Source organism: Gymnoscopelus microlampas, assembly GCF_963454915.1.
Source record: "Gymnoscopelus microlampas genome assembly, chromosome: 18".
In the NCBI taxonomy this organism is placed as follows: domain Eukaryota; kingdom Metazoa; phylum Chordata; class Actinopteri; order Myctophiformes; family Myctophidae; genus Gymnoscopelus; species Gymnoscopelus microlampas.
The window spans coordinates 21,705,675-21,725,651 of NC_139955.1; the positions used below are offsets into that span (position 1 = coordinate 21,705,675).

Sequence of the window (19,977 nt, forward strand, 5' to 3'; positions counted from 1 at the left end):
AGTTTAAAAAAAAAGTGTGCCCCCTATTTGGTTGTAGACTCTTCCTAGTATTTATTTATCCAATCGCGGCCTATACTGTACTTTTAGTTGAGCTGAGGTGCTATATCATCATAACTTATATTATGCCCCCCCCCCACACACACACACTTTCCATACTGTAGCTCTCCCATTTACACCACAGAGTACTACTCAATATTTCCTCTGTTTTTATATGTTAACTGCTCCATTGCTTTTAGTTGTCCCGTTAGATCCCTCCATTTCCCTACACTAGGGCCTAGTTTCTGAAGGAATCATTTTGGTTATACGTTTTAGGGCCATTAATCTTAATATTTTAACAAGGTACTTGTTTTCGGTTTTCTTGTCACTCTAACAAAATATCAGACCTACTACAACCCTATCATGTATAACGACTGGAAGCGGTTGTCCGACCTTTGTTAATTCCGCAGGGGAAATTCTGTTTCAGCTTCACCCTGCTGATGGCTGCTCTGATGGATAATGGTGATCGCTGGTGGCGGGCAGCAGTTAGGCGTTAAGTATCTTGCTCAGGGACACTTTGACACATAACCGAGGCCGGAATGCCCGTTCGTCTATGACAGCCATACAATTGGCTTATTGTTATTGCAGATATCTAATAAATACAACATTCCTTAGGTTTGTTGAATTCACTAAGCCCTTAAGGCTGATTTATTTATTTTTGCACAGAAAATAGCCTGCCAACAAGCTAACCTTGCGTCGCACCGCAGCGTCTTGCAAGCTTGTAGATCGGAGCGTTTTCGGTGTGTGACACTGGCGCGCAAGGAAGTGTAAATCACGCCTTAGGCTTGCGATGAAATTGAGGCAGCCGTAATGAAGTTGTGAGCCAGTGTGTTCAGTGAAGCATAGTGCCCGGTCACTTCCACTCCCTCTCATATTACAATTAACAAAAGCCCGGACTGCACTGAATCTGCCACAGCAGAGATTTGAAAATCATTTGGTGCCTTGGAACAGCAGTGCATTCTGACCATTTCAGGGGGTATTGGACATGACAGCCAAGAAAACACACACACACACACACACACACACACACACACACACACACACACACACACACACACACACACACACACACACACACACACACACACACACACGTGCACACACACACACACACACACACACACACACACACACACACACACACACACACACACACACACACACACACACACACACACACTCACACACACGTGCACACACACACACACGCGCGCACACACGTGTGCACACACGCGCGCACACACACACACACACACACACACACACACACACACACACACACACACACACACACACACACACGCACACGCACGCACACGCACACACAGACGTGGCTAATTGCCAAGACTGATTCCTCCTCCTTCCTGATGAGGAAGTAGAGTGGAAGACCTCCCTTGAATTGTCTTCATTGCTTCCCAGATATTCACATTTCTGCCCAAGTTTGGCCCTGCCTCTCTTTATCATTTTAACATTTCAAAGCACATTTTTTCTTTGTAGCTGGAAGCCTCCGAAACAGAATATTGCCAATATTCTAAGTGCAAAATATATTCAAATTAGCAGTTACTATAAGAAACATGTATAGTGTTTTTATAAGTGGTGATCATCTAACATCATATTATGTTGTATATACAGTACATTGTACATGTATTTACAGCTCCCTTATTGACCTGTTATGTCTGTGCCAGTTTTTTTGCTATAGGAGCTTACCCCACTTCCAACATTTAAACTGTACAGTATATACTTTATTGACTTGCGTTCCCCAGGGGTCTATATGTCACAGGGAAATTGGCATTCGAATTGGCTTCGGCGCGAGGCGGGGCTTTTCGAGACAGGGTTTTTTACACGAGGCGCTCCTCCTCGCGAGGAGGAGGCGCGAGGCGGGGCTTTGATGCGAGGCCGCGAGGAGGAGGAGGAGGGAGGCGGGGCTTTGATGCGAGCTACGTTAGGGGAACGCTGAACACACGTTCACACGCACACGTGATAATAGTTATTGTCCATGACGGAGGCGTGCGGACTCAGCAGAGCTTGAGGCAGAGGAGGCGCGCCCGAGCGCCGCCATCGGCCGGCCTGCGCCGACCGGCCGATGGTCTGCTGGTCGAATCAGCGCCGTCCGAGTTGTAAACCGATAGGGGGAGAATAGATCTTTTCATGGGTTACTATCCACGACACACATGTGTGCGTGTGCGCGTGTGCATGCGTGCGTGTGCTCGTGTGTGTGTGGTGGGGGGCTCTAGTCTAGTGTGGCTTGCATTGCCCTCTAGGGTTGGTTCTACAGAATTGCCTGGGGGGGGGGTGAAAACGAGTGCTCCTTTTTCAATTTCCCTGGTTTTCCAATTTTCCTGTAACATACATGCCATGGTCCCCTTGTTTTAGCTTCTACTCCAAATCTATTTGCCGAAAACAGCCAATATACAACTACTTTTAGATCTGCTATTTTCTGCAAATTCGCCTGTTTTCGCAGAATGTTCGCCTATTATGACATTATGGACGTTAGGGTTCATGTGGTTAATGACGTCCAATTACAACAGATCCTATGTATTGGTAAATTACTCTCATAGAGAGTTCTCCCGCTATTTGTACCAGTTCTGCGTTGCTCTAGTAGTCCTTCCCTGTGCCTATAACCCCCCAAAATCTTAACTCCCACCAACCAACTCATCCTAACCTCGCAAAGTCTTTAATTAGACCCTGCGTGTTAACACAGCATGCAGCCAACCAACTTGCTTTTTACTTTCTCCACCTTCGCTTCAACAGTCATGTTCCTGAGGCTGAGGAGGGTAGTTTTGCTGAGGATGACGGGTAAGCGGTCCAACTGGGTGGTTGTGCTCCTTCTCTTTGCTTCTGTGCTGTATTGCATTGTGGGATTTGTGATTTGAACACAATATTTCGGTGTATTATTCCCTGTGTGTGTGTGTGTGTGTGTGTGTGTTTTGTTTGTGTGCACTATATGTGTTCAGTGGTCTTGGGACTTGTTGTACATGACTGCAGTCCGTGTCCGATATGATTCATATCTGCTGATGTCATAGAAAAGCCTGAAATACGAAGTGTGCAAGGAAATGCGTAACTACTGTATAGGCAGGTACTGTAAATTGATCTGTGGTGTTGTGGCAGGGTTGGCTTGCAAATAAATCAGAGTCAAGAATGTTTTCCTCTCCAAAACTGTATGTTGAGGCTGTCAAAAAGATGTCATCACACACTCATTTCCACTTATTAGCATGAATTTATTTATCTCTTGTGATCTATTTGCTGCTGTGTTGATGTATACAGAGCATGGACGTGTCTTATCCTGTCTGCATGGGGGGGCTGTTTGTCAATGCCTATTATGTCAAAGTGTGGCGAAATTATGCTGATCTTAGGATCTGTCGTGAAACGGCCTGTCTCCAATGCGGATCTCTGACTTGACTTCAATGTGGATCTCGGACTTCATGTGACCGGCCTTACCATCTATTAAATCAGTCATCCATGCTGTATCTATGACGTCTGACTCCATATCTGGGCAAGGTGCCAGCGCGATCACAGCCCCCTTGTCTTCCATTATGAAATTAAGTTAAATATTTCTCAAAGTTTAAAACATGTCAAAACGTCTGCGGCCTACTGGCAGCATGCATGCAAAAGTTTGGAGCTGATGCCTACACCGGGAGGAAGTAGAGCCTTCATCTGTTGGAGTCGCTAGCACAGCGACAAAGATCACCTTCCCAACCCGGCTTCCTTCCCCCAAACATGGCCATTTGTGTTTGTTGAAAAGCTCTGGTAAGCATTTGAACCCTCAGACCTCAGTTATGAACTTGACCTGAGGCACCAGAGCAACCTAATCTGTTACGGTATTCAAATCTTGTATTCCACCGGCCTTCCACCTGTACTAGGAGGAAATAATGACAAGGACCTTCTTAAAACCACAATTGGAACTGTAGGAACTCGTATAGTGTAGACTTCATGGCGAGCCCACTATTCCTCCTTTTAGTGTGTTTTTGTTTACCATAGAAATTAAGTCGGTTGTACCGAAGATATTAGGTTGATACAGGCCTGTAACATGTTCCGTGTAATCATTGGTAATCAATCTCCAAACTGTCTGTGACAGGCCTCTGTTTAGAACAAAGCTTAACGCAGTTCCAACATTGAAACTGTGAGGAAGTGTTTTTTAACAGGTGGCTCTCCATAAATCACTGGAACAGGACATCATGGTCTCTTACAAAATGTGGTGTGGTCAGTCCGTGGTGACTGTGAACAACCAGCACCCTTGTTTCCATAGTGACGGGACCTCTGCTTGCTGGCAGATAATCAATAACTGACCATCGCCCAGGCGAGCCTCGAGTTCCAGAAATCTCATCAAGACGATGGGTGTGGAGAGCTGCACCATTGCAGAAGAAGACAACAGCTTAGCATTTATGAAACCTTATTTTCTGTACTCGGGCAAAAGAATGGTAATTAATCCAAATTAAGTCCAAGTCATTTGTCCAACTGTGTGCCCCACACGTATACGTTAACCTTTTCAGCCCAATAGCTAGTTACAGAGAGGAAAACTAGATAAATGTGTAACCAAATGATGAACGACCCAAAAACAATCACGTGAACCTAACCTAATCAGAGCAAGACATCAGTAATAACATATTCAATATCTTACAATCACCGAAAGCCATTTAGTGGAAGCGGCCCCACTCACTGAGTGAGTGTTGGTGTCCCTGTGCAGGGGGGCGTGGAGAAATGGAGAAATTGCCATGACATATTTTAATATAGACCTGAGAGTATGATGGATTACCTTCATGCCTAGTGCATCTAGATGTAACACTGTCAACTCCAGTTCTACCATTGTAATTGCATTGCTGTCTCTCCCCTGCTGTTCCTTCAGCCTCAAAGCTGCATCTATTTGCTGCGGACTAGACGGCGTGCAGTGCTGGGTGGCTCTTACAGTCTTAGCAGCACATCCTCTGGGGATTAGGAAGACTTACGGTTGCTAATGGCAGCGGTGGTAATGTTTCTATTAAGACTTGGTTCCACGGAGAGGTCCGCTTATCTTCCTGATCTATCGGCCTCTATTTATCACCGAATCAGCAATCGATCTCGGCCAGGGATTAGTGGCTCCTGGCCATAGGAAGTTATTGTGCTTTGGCTGAGATTCAGAGTTGCCTGACTTATGTGTCTCAAGAGAAATCATGAGATTTGTAATCAGACGTGGGCTATGTACTGTTGACGCTTGCCTTTTATTTGTAGTCTATCAAAGAACAGTCATACACACCATAATTCAACACCAGTTTTTATTAATTGATAAAGGCATGTTTCCTTATCTAATTTACAAGATCATTTTATGTTTCAATGGATAATTCTGATTGGGGTAATGGTTGCTGACATCATTCCTTTTTAGGTTGACATGATTTTCGCCCCCTAACTTGGCATGATTTTCTGCTCACACCTTAATGAATGAGTGCACATGATTTCCTTGTTTGTTTTGACTAAACTGTTGAACAACATTCCTGCTCTTGATTGTCTGGAAAAAAATTACAAAAAAACATCTTCCAAATTTAGGAACTGGGTTTTAGGTTTCAATTATTGTGTTGGCTGCAAAATATTCATTGTATAAGCTGTATTAGCAAATTAGTCTCTGGTACCCATTCCTTTTGTGTTTTATTTTTTTGTGTGAAAAACACAACAGCCACCAAGGAATAACACAATTGACAACTTCACTTAGGGTATGAGCCAAATGACAACCTCACTTAGGGTATGAGCTGTTGTGAATGAACCTTGCATCTGTTTAAATAACATGCTATCTAAATGACATTCTTAACATTGTGGTCAAGAAAATAAGCCTAAGTAACAAACATGAGAACGAATGACCAAGATGTCTGCATGGTAGTCATATCTTGGTCAGTTGCTAGCACCAATCGAGCAGAAGGTGTCAGGAAGCGGTACGGGTAATTTGAAGAGCTAAGGGCTGAGGTGGAGTCTGAAGAGGTGAGTCTTCAGATTGAAAATTGGGAGTGAGTGCAGTTCTGCTGACTGCAATGGAGAGTTTGTCCCACAGTCTGGGAGCCAGGAGGGAGACGTGTCTGGGACGTGTAACGGACGTGAAAACTGCTGGATAATGTCAAAAGGTTGCAATATGTACTGTATCTCCATTTTGCTATTGCAGTCTTCAATCAATCATAAATATTTGTGTAGGACCTTTATATAGCACATTTCATACACAAAGGCAAATCAAAGTGGTACCTGGTTACTGGCCCAGACTACACCAACTACACTGACTAACCACCACTTGTGTTCTAGTCTTGTACACTGTGTCATTGCATTATAAAGCATTTCAGTGGACTTTGTGGTTTTCTCTCTTCTCTCATCCCCAGGCACAGCACACAGTCATCAGAGGAGGCAGGATTTACTGACCCAAGCTTAGTGGAAAACCTCCAAAACAATCACGTAAGTAAAAGCCAGGCCTCCCCTTGCATAACACAAACTAGCATAGATTGCTGCTATTCAGTATCACTCCACGTGTATGTTGAGAAACTTGCCATTGAGTAGAGAAACCGGCATGCCATAATAAATAATAATAGCTGGAGAGATGGGGAGACCCCTGTTACTGAACAAACACACTATAGCAATGCATACTATCATAATATACAGCTATTTAACACTTAACACATATATACTATACTAGAGGTTCGGCCCGGTACGCGGCCCTCACACCTACGTCGCACCGCCGATCAGACCAATATGTCTGAGTCATGTTGTCGGGGGCTTTGTCAGAGTACCCGTTGTACCCGTCTGTCCCTTTTCTGCCCATATATGTCTATTTCTATCTGTCTGGAGAAGCAAGGACTATTTTGTTTATCGCTCCCCGAGTTATACCCCGGACAGAGAATCTGTACACAGACATTTCTCGTGGGACAGAGAATTGGCGGCTCATAGTATGATGATGATGATGATGATGATAAGTTACACACCCGAGTCAACATGCGTCTATGGTGTCAAACAATTTGACTAAATTTAACATTGAATTTATTTATCGCTCTTCTACAGTCTAACCGACAACAACGACAACAAATTAACGTTATTGTAACGAAGACTTTTACGTCATATGGTTTGTTTGGTAGATCGCCATGGTTACTTAATACGTTTGGGTTGCCATGGTTGCCATCACTGCTGTCTAAACGTCATGAGCAACTCCATATTAGGGCATGGTTGGCTGCTGCTGGAGACATCTAGTCTGACATCATGCTGACGTGAAACATATATGGATATGGCAGACAAATGAAATGGCAGAGTAACATCAGTGAAATGACATGAGTATCCAGCCACTAGTTGCCTTGAACCACCTTTTGAACCACACAGGTTAGATATCCAGGTTAGGTTCTCATCGGACACCATATATTTTATAATTATTATGAAATGTTCATGACAACATGATGTTTATAGCTCCTCAGAGGAGGAACAGAGTCTATGAGGAGTATGAAGCTCCGTTCCCACTGCCGGAGAGTCAGGGGATCAGCCTGCACAGGGGCACTGTTTACCAGGGTGAACTGATCAACAGCACTGTACTGATCCGACACCCAGCACACATAATGGACATATATGGGAAGGGTTATTTTGGTAAAGGCATTCTATCCAGAGCCAGACCAGATCACAGCATCTCCAATCAATGGGAAGTCTCTTGTGGCCGTAGTATACCTGTCATCTCACAATCCAAGTACGAGCAGCAGGTGAGTCTGGCTCAAGGATTGGACGAGGAGGCTGTCAATGAAACTCTCCTCAAGCTGTCTCAACCAGTGGAAATGGAGGATGAACAGGAAGAGGCGGGACCAGGAGAGAAGCTTTGCGAGGAGGGGAGTGACGTTAAGAGCTGTGTTTGGAGTTCTGAGGAGGGGGAGCTGGACAGCGTGTGGTCAGGTTCAGAGACAGATTCACACCCTGTGGAGATCCAGGCTAAAATACCTAGCAGGTTAGGGTGCACTGAAGAGACCCTTTCAGCTCTGAACTCTGACCCTGAACAGTGGGGAGACTGCCAGTTCCTGTTGGCTGTTGATGACAGAGAGCAGGTAGAACAGGAGGGAAACAGACCGGTGAAGTTCACAGAGTATCTACAACTCACTCTAGAGGAGGCGTTCTTCTTGGTGTATGCCCTGGGCTGCCTCTCTGTGTGCTTTGACCAGGAACCTCAGTCTGTTGTCCAGCTCTGGAGACGCTTCCGGTCCATTCAGAGCAACTTCCTGTGGTCATACACCGCCTATCATTTCTACAGATCTAAAGGCTGGGTTCCAAAACCTGGACTCAAAAATGGATGTGACCTAATGCTGTACAGGAAAGGCCCTCCATTCCATCATGCCAGTTATTCTGTGGTGCTGCAGAGTGTCGGCTGCGTTGCGTTCACAACGCTGCGCTCGTTCAGCTGGCGTTCTCTTGCGGCTCTCAAGCGCATCACTGCCAACGTCTCCAAGGAATTGTTGTTGTGTTACATCATCCACCCGGATGACCTGTCAGAATCTGGCCTGGATTCTCCTCTCTGTCTGAACAGACTGACTGTCCAGGAAGTTATTATGAGCAGGTGGATTTCTTCTCGAGAGCGAGAACAAGACAACGTTTAATTGGCAGACCAGTGACGAGAAGACTGCTCTGATTGGATGCTGAGAGAGTGAGACAATACTTGGTGTTTGAATGTCCTGTCAGCTGACTGGTCCTCGGACCTTCGTCAGTGCTAAGTGCACTGACAAAGGTCCCAGGACCGAAACGTTTGCTTTTTAATTCACTTTGAGCACAGAGCACTTAACACATTGATTGCCAAGATATTAAACAATCCTTGCCAGCGTAATTACCTCAATCCGATGATATTTGAAACGCTGTGGAAGCGACATTGTGTCCCATAAAAACAAAAAAAAAGAGTCCCCGTGGGGACTAATTTGGCACTGCTTGAATCAGTTCTGTATCATTCACCTTAAGAGGTCGACCCATAAACCAATCTGTATCAGAATGTGTAGCCTGTCACAGAGTTTGTAGAGCAGGGTCCCAAGTGCCACTTGTAACATTCGAGATGGGTGTAAGGCAGCTGTGATTGATTGGCTGGTTGAGTCACTGGGTTGCCAGACATTGTGGGGGAGGCAAGATGTCATGTCTAATTACGTACAGCGGTGTTGCCTAGGGAAGGGAACTAATCCCACTGTGATGTTTGCCATGTTGTGACAGCAGAAACTCTCCACACATTAATGAGTTTGTCTAGGATCTGCTTTAGTTAGCCTACATACTGAGAAACCAGCAGTGCACACATTGCTAATTGGGGGGAAAAAACAAGCAAATGGTCCTTGTAGCTGTGTATGCGTTTTGCCTAATTGGTGGTGCATGTCTTTGTTTCTTGCACTCTTATCTCTTGCATTTAGTCACTTTTTTCCTTTTGTTTTCAGTAGGAATATGTCACCTTTTGTGATATGAGTAGATCAAATCTGTGGAATGGAACTTTGGAAATAGCTTGCAACAAATCCAAATCCTTGGATCAACACATTCATGTTAAAACATTTTCTACGCTCAACTATCTACGTTTACATCCTCGGAGGTCATACTGTACCTCCTTAACCACTTTCAACCTGGCATCCCTATTTTAGGCATGTCATTATAGGCAAAAACATTTTATAATCGGTCTACAAGCTCACAACGCGTCACATTGCGTCGCATCCTGTATGACGAAGTATATAGGGGCTTATTAACATCACTCCGACCTGTATGGATGAGATGAGTCGAGAGCCATACATGTATCTTTGGCAGTGATGAAAATAAACATCCCCAGGGTCCCCCGGTAGCTCATCCCACATAAATAGGGCAATAGTCTATGAATTGAATACCAAGGCCATCATTGGAAACAAGTCCGCAAGGACTTTTATGAACGGACCTGTTAGACAAAGTATGTTAAATGTAAATGTGATGTTTTACATTTTTTTGCCTAATAAAATATTCAATCAATCAATCAAAGTCCGTCCCACAGACAGCCTGGGATCGAATCTGACCCAAGATTTGCATGTTTCCTGCCTTCCCTGTCTCTCTGTTCACTGTCTTTATCATGAATAAAGAAATGCTGTAAAACATAATCTTAAACAATAAATAAATACATACCCTTGAGTGCTTCGTATTGACTCTATTCCTGTCTGTTTGCTTGCTTCACTCTGTTTCCTACTGTGTCGCCTCTTCACCTTCTTTCCACGCTGGACGTGTCTGAAGCGATGAGTGTCCGTCACTGTTGCCGTGACAGAGATTACCCAGGAGTCTGCGGGGGCGAGAGCTGGTGGCACCATTTTAGCTGTCACATCTTATCGTACTGTCAGTCAGAGCCCTCTGTGGGCGTAGTGACGCGCTCTAAGCTCTCCGCTTAGGTGACCATCACCCTGACCTGTCTGGCGCCCATAGTACACATGCAGATGCGCGCGCGCGTGCGCCCGCACACACACACACGCACACGCACACGCGCATATTTATACTCTTTGGTCGATCCACTCTTGCCATCTGTGTGTCACACGCATACGTGCATGTAGGCATACACGGTCATACTCATACCTGTCAACCTGGAGCAGATTGGCATTCTGCGGGAGGCAGGGAGTGCCCTAACAGCCACCTGGGCTGTAATAGGCCCTGTGGACTTTCATTTGAAAAAGCAGCCTCTGATTCATCCTGCCTTCTTCTTTCATGGCTCCTTTGTTCTCTGACACAGTTCTCTCTTCAAAGAGCTCTCATTACAAACCAGGGGACAGTGCAGTGTGCAAGGATAAAAGCGGATTTAATTATATGCATGCACAGTGCTTCATTGAGTTATTGCTGTATGTTGGTTCAGAAACGTGGAGGAGCAAGTCTCATGCAGGGCTGCAGTTATTGATTAATTTCTTAGCGATTATTCTATCAATAACTTTTGAAGAATACAATGAAGAATTTTTTTTTTTTGTGGGGGCATACCTTTTTTATTCATAATTTTCTTATATGAATTGACATGAAATCGATTTTTAAAACTAAATTGATACAAAAAAGAACAAAATCGAGATGTGTTGAAACTGTTGCAACCTTATTTGACTTCACGGTCCATTTATACTACTCAAAAAATGTATTATTTTATTATAATAGATGATCTTTTATAATTGATTAATTCAATTAACTGTTCCTACCCTAGTCTCATGAAAGAATTCCATTTACAGAGGCTGTTATTTTCCATAGAGCACCTCTGCCCTCATGGTGTTTTTTCTTTAAATACTGTAGCTGAAAGAAACATACAGTACATGTATTTGGTATGATGCATGCAAGTGACTCAAAATCATTCTATGAGTTGGCCGAGGAATTCTCTACCATACTGACCAATTTAGGTCCCAGGTTGGCATTAGATGAATTGAAACTTATTCTGCAGTTCAACTCTTCTATTTTATTGACTATATTAATATCCATCCATTGGTCTCAGCTCCAGCTCGTTATTTCTCAACCAAGGGCCAAGGAACCAAAAGTAGGCCACACGATATAGACATAATTATAAAAAAAACTCTAATTGAGGCATACTGTGTTATTTTTATATTTTATGGGGTTTTGACTTCACAGTCTGTGTACAGTGTGAATCCAACCATCAAAATGAACTGGCTTTAGTGGGAGATATCAGTTGTTTGCCCTAATGAGAGTGCTGATTGGGGCCTGCTGTTTCTGCAGCCCCAGCATCCGATGAGGGTGGCGGTAGTCTAGACTTGAGCTAGTTAACTGGAAGGTTGCTGGTTTGAAACCCCTACACTGGCTGATAAAATGATGTTGGCGACTTTGAATGATAATCTCTCTCCCTCAACAGCCAATGTGCCCTTGAGCATGGTACTTATTTACCAATTAGTCCTGTGGAGCTGCTCAGTTGACCAAGAATGACTCAGAGTGGTTGTACAGGGCTATTCCTGGGTATGAATGTTTGTGACTCACGTGACTCGTGTGTTTGGGGGAGAATGAAGTTATGAGTCCATCTTGGAAAGAAGCTGTTGTTTTCCAGTCTCTTTGTCCATGTTGTGTATTTCTCATATAATCATCTCTAGTCATTAACCTCAGATGCTCTCACTATGAACTGTAGAGTAGACTGGACCTGTTACTTTACATCATGAATAGATACATGTTTGTATTATGCAGGTACATAATTATTCAACACATGCTATCATTCAGTTAATGTGTAATGTGTTTGAGGAATTGAAGCCTGTCACTGAGTATTTTCCATGTGTATACAGTATAAATTGGGGGTGCTCCTTCCATTCCAACATCTCGCCACTCCGACTAGTGGCTTCCGCGTGCGGTTAGGGTTAGGTATAGGGTTCGTTAACGCCAGAAAGGCGACATGTCGGAAAGGCGAAATGCACCCATATATTGCTCCGTCTCTTGTTCTTTCCCTCCCTCCCACTCTCACTTAATGACTCTCCCTCCCTCTTTCTCAATCCTTCCACCCTCATCCCCCCTTCCCATTACTCTCTTGCAGCCTACAGCGCCTGTCATTCTAGACTTCATGACCATGATGGCCATCTGTCACACCGCAGTCCCTGAGCACACTGGGGACAGACTCACCTACCAAGCTGCATCTCCAGGTAGGCCACAACACCTGATGACCTTCCTGACCAGGCCTGGGAATTGGTGCTTGTTGGTACCAATTCTCAGTCACTTGTGGAGGTGCCATTAAGCTTCAACAAGTGTGTTTGTGAAATACCAGTGGTGAGATTCACCACCTAATGTGACCTGAACTGTAGGCAAAACAGTTAATTGGATTTGATCCTGTGCTAACATTATTGCATGTCGGTCCAAGGACGGGGGCAAATTCACCATACATTTTTATAAGAAGCCTAAAAGGAGACCCTTTATATCATCCTCAATTTGTCAAAGAGACAATTGTAACTGTGAACCTTCTAGTTGATGTGCTAGTAGTTATTTTTTGTCTTTGAAGAGATATTTTAATTTACAGCTTAATGTCCTGTGTTCATGTGTGAATTGGACACGTTGCCACTGCACTTTGACTTCAAGATGTATTCTACATCCGTTATGAGAACAGAAGAGGAAGAGATGCCACTACCCAATGTTCCCAAAATCAATATCCCTTAACAAAAACATTGCCTGTTTTTCCCCACTTTGATCCGTGTGTGTGTGTGTGTGTGTGTGTGTGTGTGTGTGTGTGTGTGTGTGTGTGTGTGTGTGTGTGTGTGTGTGTGTGTGTGTGTGTGTGTGTGTGTGTGTGTGTGTGTGTGTGTGTGTGTGTATGTATGTATGTATGTATGTATGTATATATAAATATATATATATATATATATATATATATATATATATATATATATATAATCAAATTAATAAACTGTAGTTGTAAGGTATCAATAGACACATTGCTGTCCCAAGGGATTGAATCGTGGCCTTCCAGTTACAGGAGGACAGTCAGGCTATCTACCATTGGTTCTTGAGACCATTATTCCCACTGAAGGTTACTGCAGTGACTATGGGATATTACAGGATATTTCTTGCTGTGATTATTCTCAGCTGCAGCAGCCTCGATGAGCTCATAGAATATCATTATGCTGTTCTCTATTTTTACTTTGCATTAATTATCAAGCACCTTCCTGACTGGATCAAAAAGACTTGTTCCATCATGCTGATGCTTCTTCATTTCACATATTGTTGCTTTGGTATAAAGATGAGCTGAGTTCTAGAGAAGAGATACTTTGCTATGTGAAGTGGAAAAAAGTTTCTTATCACCCTTCAGCCTTCTGACACAAAATGTGATATATATTTCAAGTCCAAGACTTTTAGTGCCCTAATGGCGAACTTTGGTTTGCAGTAAGACGAGACAAAGCACATATTTACGTCATCAGCCTATGCAAAGCATGTACTGTATTTTATGCCTTGGAGTAAAACAAATTGCTGCATCAAAAACTGTTTTGATTTGCTTTCCTTGTGGTAAAAACATGCCCTGGCTGATAATGAGCTTTTCTGTACAAAATATAAATGTGCGTCTGATCATAGATATATGTATGGCCCATGCTGTTACTTGAGAAAGCTGTGTGTATGTTTGTTTGATAGATGAAGGAGCACTAGTGAGAGCAGCGCAGAGCCTGGGCTTCGTGTTCTCTGGCAGAACCCCAGACACCGTCATCATGGAATCGGTAAGATTGACCAGAGCAACATCATCATGAGCACCATGCAGGCTCTTTCTATTATTAAGAGTATATACTATATTAAATACAAATGGGTTGTATGGTGAACCTAGGGCGACATGCGTTTGCACTTTTTCATATATAATATAAAAAGTAGCTTAAGTAAATATAGAAGTCTCCTTGTGTGCAATGAACCTTTTTATGTACTTCATTAGCAGCACCCTGGAAGGAATACTGCTGTGCATGATGACAACAATTTGTATATAATATTATAGATAGTATTACATACTGGTTCTTTACTGTAATTTAGATTTTCAACAGTAAGTACAACTAACAGATGATGAACTATATTTAGTTTTTCCCATTTGAATATAATAACTATTCATGATCAAATTAGGCAATGTGTTGTGTGTGTTCTCCAGATGTAAGGTCACCTCAGTATGTCGTTCTTTTAATGAGCTAACCTGATGACTACGGGCAGAGACACTGAGGCCAAAATTGTTCTCTGATTTTACTCCCTTGAGAGCATCATGTCTTGTCCAAGTTCTTTAACCTTTATTAGCCTTCTAAGGCCCTCAACATCTACGCAATCCGCCCAACTTGTACCTGGCGCTTTCCACAATTAGGAGAGTTAAATTGAATCTCTTACCTTATCATTTTGCCACCGTTGGGTCAGCGCTTGTTACTGATAAATACTGTTAAAGTGCAATTAGGCCTGATTGGATGGGGAGTGTGGTTTGTGCCGTTAGAGGCAAGATGATATGGAGAAAGAGTGAAGCTGACTTCAGTTTCCTGTTGCAGTAACACCGAGTCTCATGTTCTTCTGTTCTTAGCTTGGCTCGGAGCAGAAGTACGAGCTGCTTCATGTCCTGGAGTTCACAAGGTATTATCTCTCTCTTATTCAGTTTATCTAGCTCAGAATACACTGTCAGTTCCTTAAACAATAATGTTGCTTTTCAACCTAAATCCCAGGAGGAGATCAATAATATAGTGCTGGGGTCATCAGGTGTACATCTCATACGCTCGACATGACATGAAACAACGCGTTTGACGTCATAGTTTCAGTGATGTCAATATTTTGGAGAGAAATGCACAGAAGACAATAGTAATTTTTTTGTCACTATATTATTGACATCAGAGCAATGGGATTCAGGTTGAAAATCTGCAGAGTTTTCCTTCAACTCTCTGAGTTACAAAAGGATAAATTAACACTTTACTGTGTACACAATTTTTAAATAGTGCTTTTTGGTATAACATGAGTAACTTTGCTACAAAATAACTTGGATCACCAACTTGACTGTCAGTTTAGTCATTTTGTTCACATAATTCTGTTGTGCAGATATTTAGGTATCTTGTACAAATAACGTGGTGCCGTAAGGTCTACAACGGGGTGATCATTGTTTTTCCTGCGGACTGGTAGAACCTGTGGTTTTGAATCCACCGTGGTGCATCCGGCTTTATCAGGCCTCTATGCGAACACAATTGGCCCGTGTTCGGGGGAGGGAAGCCGGGCAGGGAGGGTGATATTTGTCACTGCATGTATTCCTACGGGCTGGGGCGGCACCTGTCAGCAGGGAGTGTTGGGCGGGAGGAGTAGGCCGAAGGCCCTACGTCCTCCCGGTGGGGGCTCCTCACTGGCAGAGTCGGTAGAATACAACAGCAGTGACAACACAGAAATGTTTGTGGGGAGGAATTAACTAGAGGAACGACTAAATTGGGAGACAAGGCGGGTAAAAAAAAATACTTGTACAACCTACCTATTTGACAGTGAGAGGCTGAGAGCATGCTGTCTTTTGCTCTCACAAAGTCTGTACAAATGAATTGTGAGACCTATGATGTCATGTATTTTCTTACACGTTTAATTTCAACAGATGCCTGTTCAAATAGTACAGTGTGTGATCATTTGTTCAGGTGGCTGTAACAGCTTGGGATGTGATTGCTCTCTCTCTCTCCTCCTCCCTCTGTCTCTCTTCCCCCCTCTGTTTGTTTCTATCGATTTCTCTTTGTCCCCCTCTCTTTCGCTCTCTCCCTCACTCTTTGATCTGCTTCTCTCTCTCTCTCAGTTCTAGGAAGAGGATGTCGGTCATCATGCGCACTCCATCTGGGAAGATCCGCCTCTACTGCAAAGGAGCCGTGAGTGTCTGTCTCTCGCCATGGCAACGCACAACGAGCCATCACCATCATTACCACAGGAGTGTCGAAAGCTTCTCTCTCCTCCTCCGCTCCCCTCACTGCCTTCCCTCTTTTAGCCACAATATTGTTTCTGTTTAATAGTAGAAATTATTGCAAGATTAGCATTATTTGTACACACTGGCTTGGTAAAATATTTCCATGTGTGGGGTGAAATACTGTAAGCCACTCACTGTGGGTACAGTAGAAGGGCAGTGTAGGTGTAACACAGGGGCGTAGAGGCGTTTGTTTAGCATTCTCAATAGTATGAATAACTTGTTGAAAGGAGCTAATTTGGTAATGCTAACTATGCCAATCTAGTGCCTCCATCCCCTTTTCCTTTAACTTCCAAGCCATGTCTCTGATTAGGTGCTGACATAAAAAATAGCCCAATGAATATGTCTCTGTCCAAGACATTTTTTCTTCGCTCTGGATATGAGTAGCAAATCACTAAGACTCTTTATTTGTTTTGTTGTTGTTGCAGGACACAGTTGTTTATGACCGCCTAGCTGATAGCTCCAGGTACAAAGAGATCACACTGAAGCACCTGGAACAGTTTGCCACTGAGGGTGAGTGGACAAACAGCGCCCCCTGTTGGCCAGAAGTAAAAACATCCTCTGGATTGTTTTCCAATTACTATGCTCCATTTTTTTTTTCACCTTTTCTCTCCTGGTAAATGTAATCACTCACTGATCGATTAACAGTTGGGTTGGAAGCTTCTTTTGTTTCCCTCACTTAGAGATACACATACACTTGAATCATTTTCACATGTTAGGATGAGAGTAATCAAGGTAGTAGTAGTAGTATGCAGTGGTGTTTTGGTTGCTTCACGGGACACCACGGCGTGTGGCCAGTCATTTTTCACATGCACGCACATGTACGGCACGGAACATGCGCGTGCACACTAGAACGTGTCCCCCTAGATTCACGAGCCAAGTACCCAAATGGCTACTTTGCATAACAGGTTTACCAGTGAGCATCCTCATACATTATAGCTTACACCTTTTTCAGCTCCTATATTTCAAGGCATTCCTTGAGAAGATTCACCAAGACTAAAACTAAGAAAAACTAAAAACTAGTAATTTCCTATACAAACATGTTTCCTACTATTTATACACCCGTAAACCTAAGTAAAAATGTATATCAATCACACATTAAGAAGATATTTTCTAATGCTGGTCTCGTCACTCTCATACAATATCAGCTGTTCTGTGCGCATGCATGCGCGTGTGGCCGCGTGCACTTGACGTCATTAAAATACTGTTCCGCCGGAAAAAAATCACCATTACACCACTGGTAGTATGTGAGACAATGAGCAGAGAATAACTGCATTGTAGGTTGTGTGTACCTTTCATCTGCTCTGCGTGCTCTGCTTTGTGTTTACACTGCCCCCTAGTGAAACAACAGTAGAAGTAGAATCATCAAGTATTTTATTTCGGTAGATGAATTAGCGGCACTGTGACTGTACAGTATGCTATGTCAGATCACACTGTTTTCCAAAGATCCAATAAAATTACAACTTCTTTTAAGTTTGGATCAAGGAAAACACGATTGAATTGTTGTTTATTTTTGGAATTTGGCATTCGCTGTAAGCATATTATTGCGTGGAATTTGTACAGAACCAGCCAATGTTTTAATCAAGCTTGGTTCTCTAAGACAGATGCACTTTGATTTTAACTACAAACAGAATCAGCAGCATCTCACACGGACCTGTTGTTCATTTGCATGTTTTTGACATGCCAGATGGGTGGGGCTTACTAGATCACAGCATGTTAGACAGATTGCGTCAGTACTATTGTCCATTGCAAGATGGCACACCACAATTATTCTCATCCAGGTATTCAGAGCTCCGAACTCACTTGGATGTCAAATATTAGTGCATGGACATAGTATGGTTACAATTGACATACTGTAGGACAATCAAACGACACAATCAACATGGACGTAATCATACAGGATTGACAATCTACTGTTTTGTCCATCCAGGGCTGCGTACTCTGTGCTTTGCCGTGGCAGACATCAGTGAGTCATCCTACCAGCAGTGGTTGGAGCTCCATCACAGGGCCGGCACCTCCCTGCAGAACAGAGCCCTCAAACTGGAGGAGAGCTACGAACTCATAGAGAAGGTTTGTTTATTTGACCTATGAATTGGTGGACTGTGGATGGATGGATAGATGGATACTCATGGATTAAAGTTCTCAGGCGCCACGCCTGATTTGGATTCCATAGAAGCCAGCATGTCTTCTATGGAAGCATGTTGCGCAGCAAAACTAGCCGATCTACAAGCTCTCAATGAGAACTTGTAGATAGGCTATGTTCGGTTATTATTTTAAAGATTAGAGCATTTGAAGTCAAACTAGTATAACATGTTCAGAAGCATCTTCCATAACATCTTAATAGTCTTGGATATTTCACACAAAAAAATAAGATTAAAGCCTCAATCTGTGATTTCTTCACCTGGTTGGGAGGTGTCATATTTTTACATATTGTGTTGCGCTAGTGTGGGGGGTTCCTTTCATAATGTTTCACAAATTGACACATCAGGACTTGGCCATACATCATTTTCAGTCGTGAGATTTAATTCTGCTTTAATCCATGGATACTGAAAATAGATAGATACTGTTGATAGATAGATAGATAAAAAGATGACTTGATTGATTGATTACCGCTACCACCATCTCTTATGGCCCATCCTGGATCTAATCCAGCCTTGTATTGCCAAGAGACGTTCCAACTTGGAATGCTGTCAGCTTGGCAAGCAACATCACAATCTGTTTATTTACCTGCCTTCCCTGCTGCTTTCACTTAATGTAGGCCCCGGTTATACAGTATAAAGCGTCCATTTGAAAGCCTTCAGCCCATCTGCAGCAGGATCCGAACGGCTTCCCTGATTCAAGCTGAAGCCAAATAACCTCCTGTGTGATTAACGTGGGCCTGCCCCATACACACACACGTGTTAATCTAAATAACTTTGCTGTGTGCATGTGCGCCCGCATGTGTGTCTGTGGCTCAAAGTTAGTACCGGGAAGTGTAATCAGTTTCCTGTGAGGAACATCTATGTGGAAGCACTAGTCAAACACTAGCGGCCGCACTCGTAAATCAACCGACTGGCCTGTTCATCCCAGCCCTTCAACGCTGACTGGACCCAAATGGATCCAATCAATCATGAAGTAAACATGAAAGCTTTCACACAGAGGAGAATGCAGTGTTCGCCCTGCCAAGCTCAATGAGTGGAGCATGCAATAACACTGCCAGGGTTAAGGGTTCCATTCCCTGGGTTGCTCAACGAGTGGAGCAATGGTACTAATGCCATCAGGATTGTGGGGTCTATTCTCACTGAGGCCACTCAAAGGTAAACACAATTAAAATGATGCATGCGCTTATAGCGTGGCTATGTGCTTGGGTGAAGAGTATGATTAATATGGTCTCAAGCTTATCGGTGTTCTTTAAGTTGGTGGTAGTACCACAGGGTGACACAATGGAATGAATCAAAGAGATTTTCTAATACTTAAATCAACAGTAAGACATGTACAAAGTGCCCCATTGCATTTTATTGAAATTGTGTTGTCACCCTAATATACAGTATATTATTATTAATCATTCATTATTACTGTATGTCCTTAAGCTTGAAGTGATAACATATTATTTTGTAGTGATATTTGCCTCAGCATAATACAAGGAT

At 43.2% G+C, this 19,977-nt stretch overlaps 2 protein-coding genes across 5 annotated transcripts in view; both read left to right on the forward strand.

The window, feature by feature from the left end:
- The window catches only part of atp8a1 (ATPase phospholipid transporting 8A1), a 153,645-nt gene that overhangs the window by 67,067 nt on the left and 66,601 nt on the right, over positions 1 to 19,977 (forward strand). For 3 of the 4 annotated variants that reach the window (XM_084042015.1, XM_084042014.1, XM_084042017.1), the window contains exons 15-22: positions 2,788 to 2,832; positions 6,366 to 6,438; positions 12,473 to 12,578; positions 14,053 to 14,135; positions 14,960 to 15,009; positions 16,190 to 16,259; positions 16,780 to 16,864; positions 18,282 to 18,421. In XM_084042015.1, coding sequence (XP_083898141.1) covers positions 2,788 to 2,832; positions 6,366 to 6,438; positions 12,473 to 12,578; positions 14,053 to 14,135; positions 14,960 to 15,009; positions 16,190 to 16,259; positions 16,780 to 16,864; positions 18,282 to 18,421 — 652 coding nt within the window. The remainder of the gene's footprint in view (positions 1 to 2,787; positions 2,833 to 6,365; positions 6,439 to 12,472; positions 12,579 to 14,052; positions 14,136 to 14,959; positions 15,010 to 16,189; positions 16,260 to 16,779; positions 16,865 to 18,281; positions 18,422 to 19,977) is intronic. The other variant, XM_084042016.1, reaches the window with a different exon arrangement.
- Positions 7,422 to 8,600, forward strand: LOC311065646 (tRNA-splicing endonuclease subunit Sen2-like; the record flags this gene model as incomplete). The annotated part of the gene is made up of 1 exon (XM_084086090.1): positions 7,422 to 8,600. One exon carries the CDS (start codon positions 7,422 to 7,424, stop codon positions 8,598 to 8,600), a length of 1,179 nt encoding a protein of 392 aa, XP_083942216.1.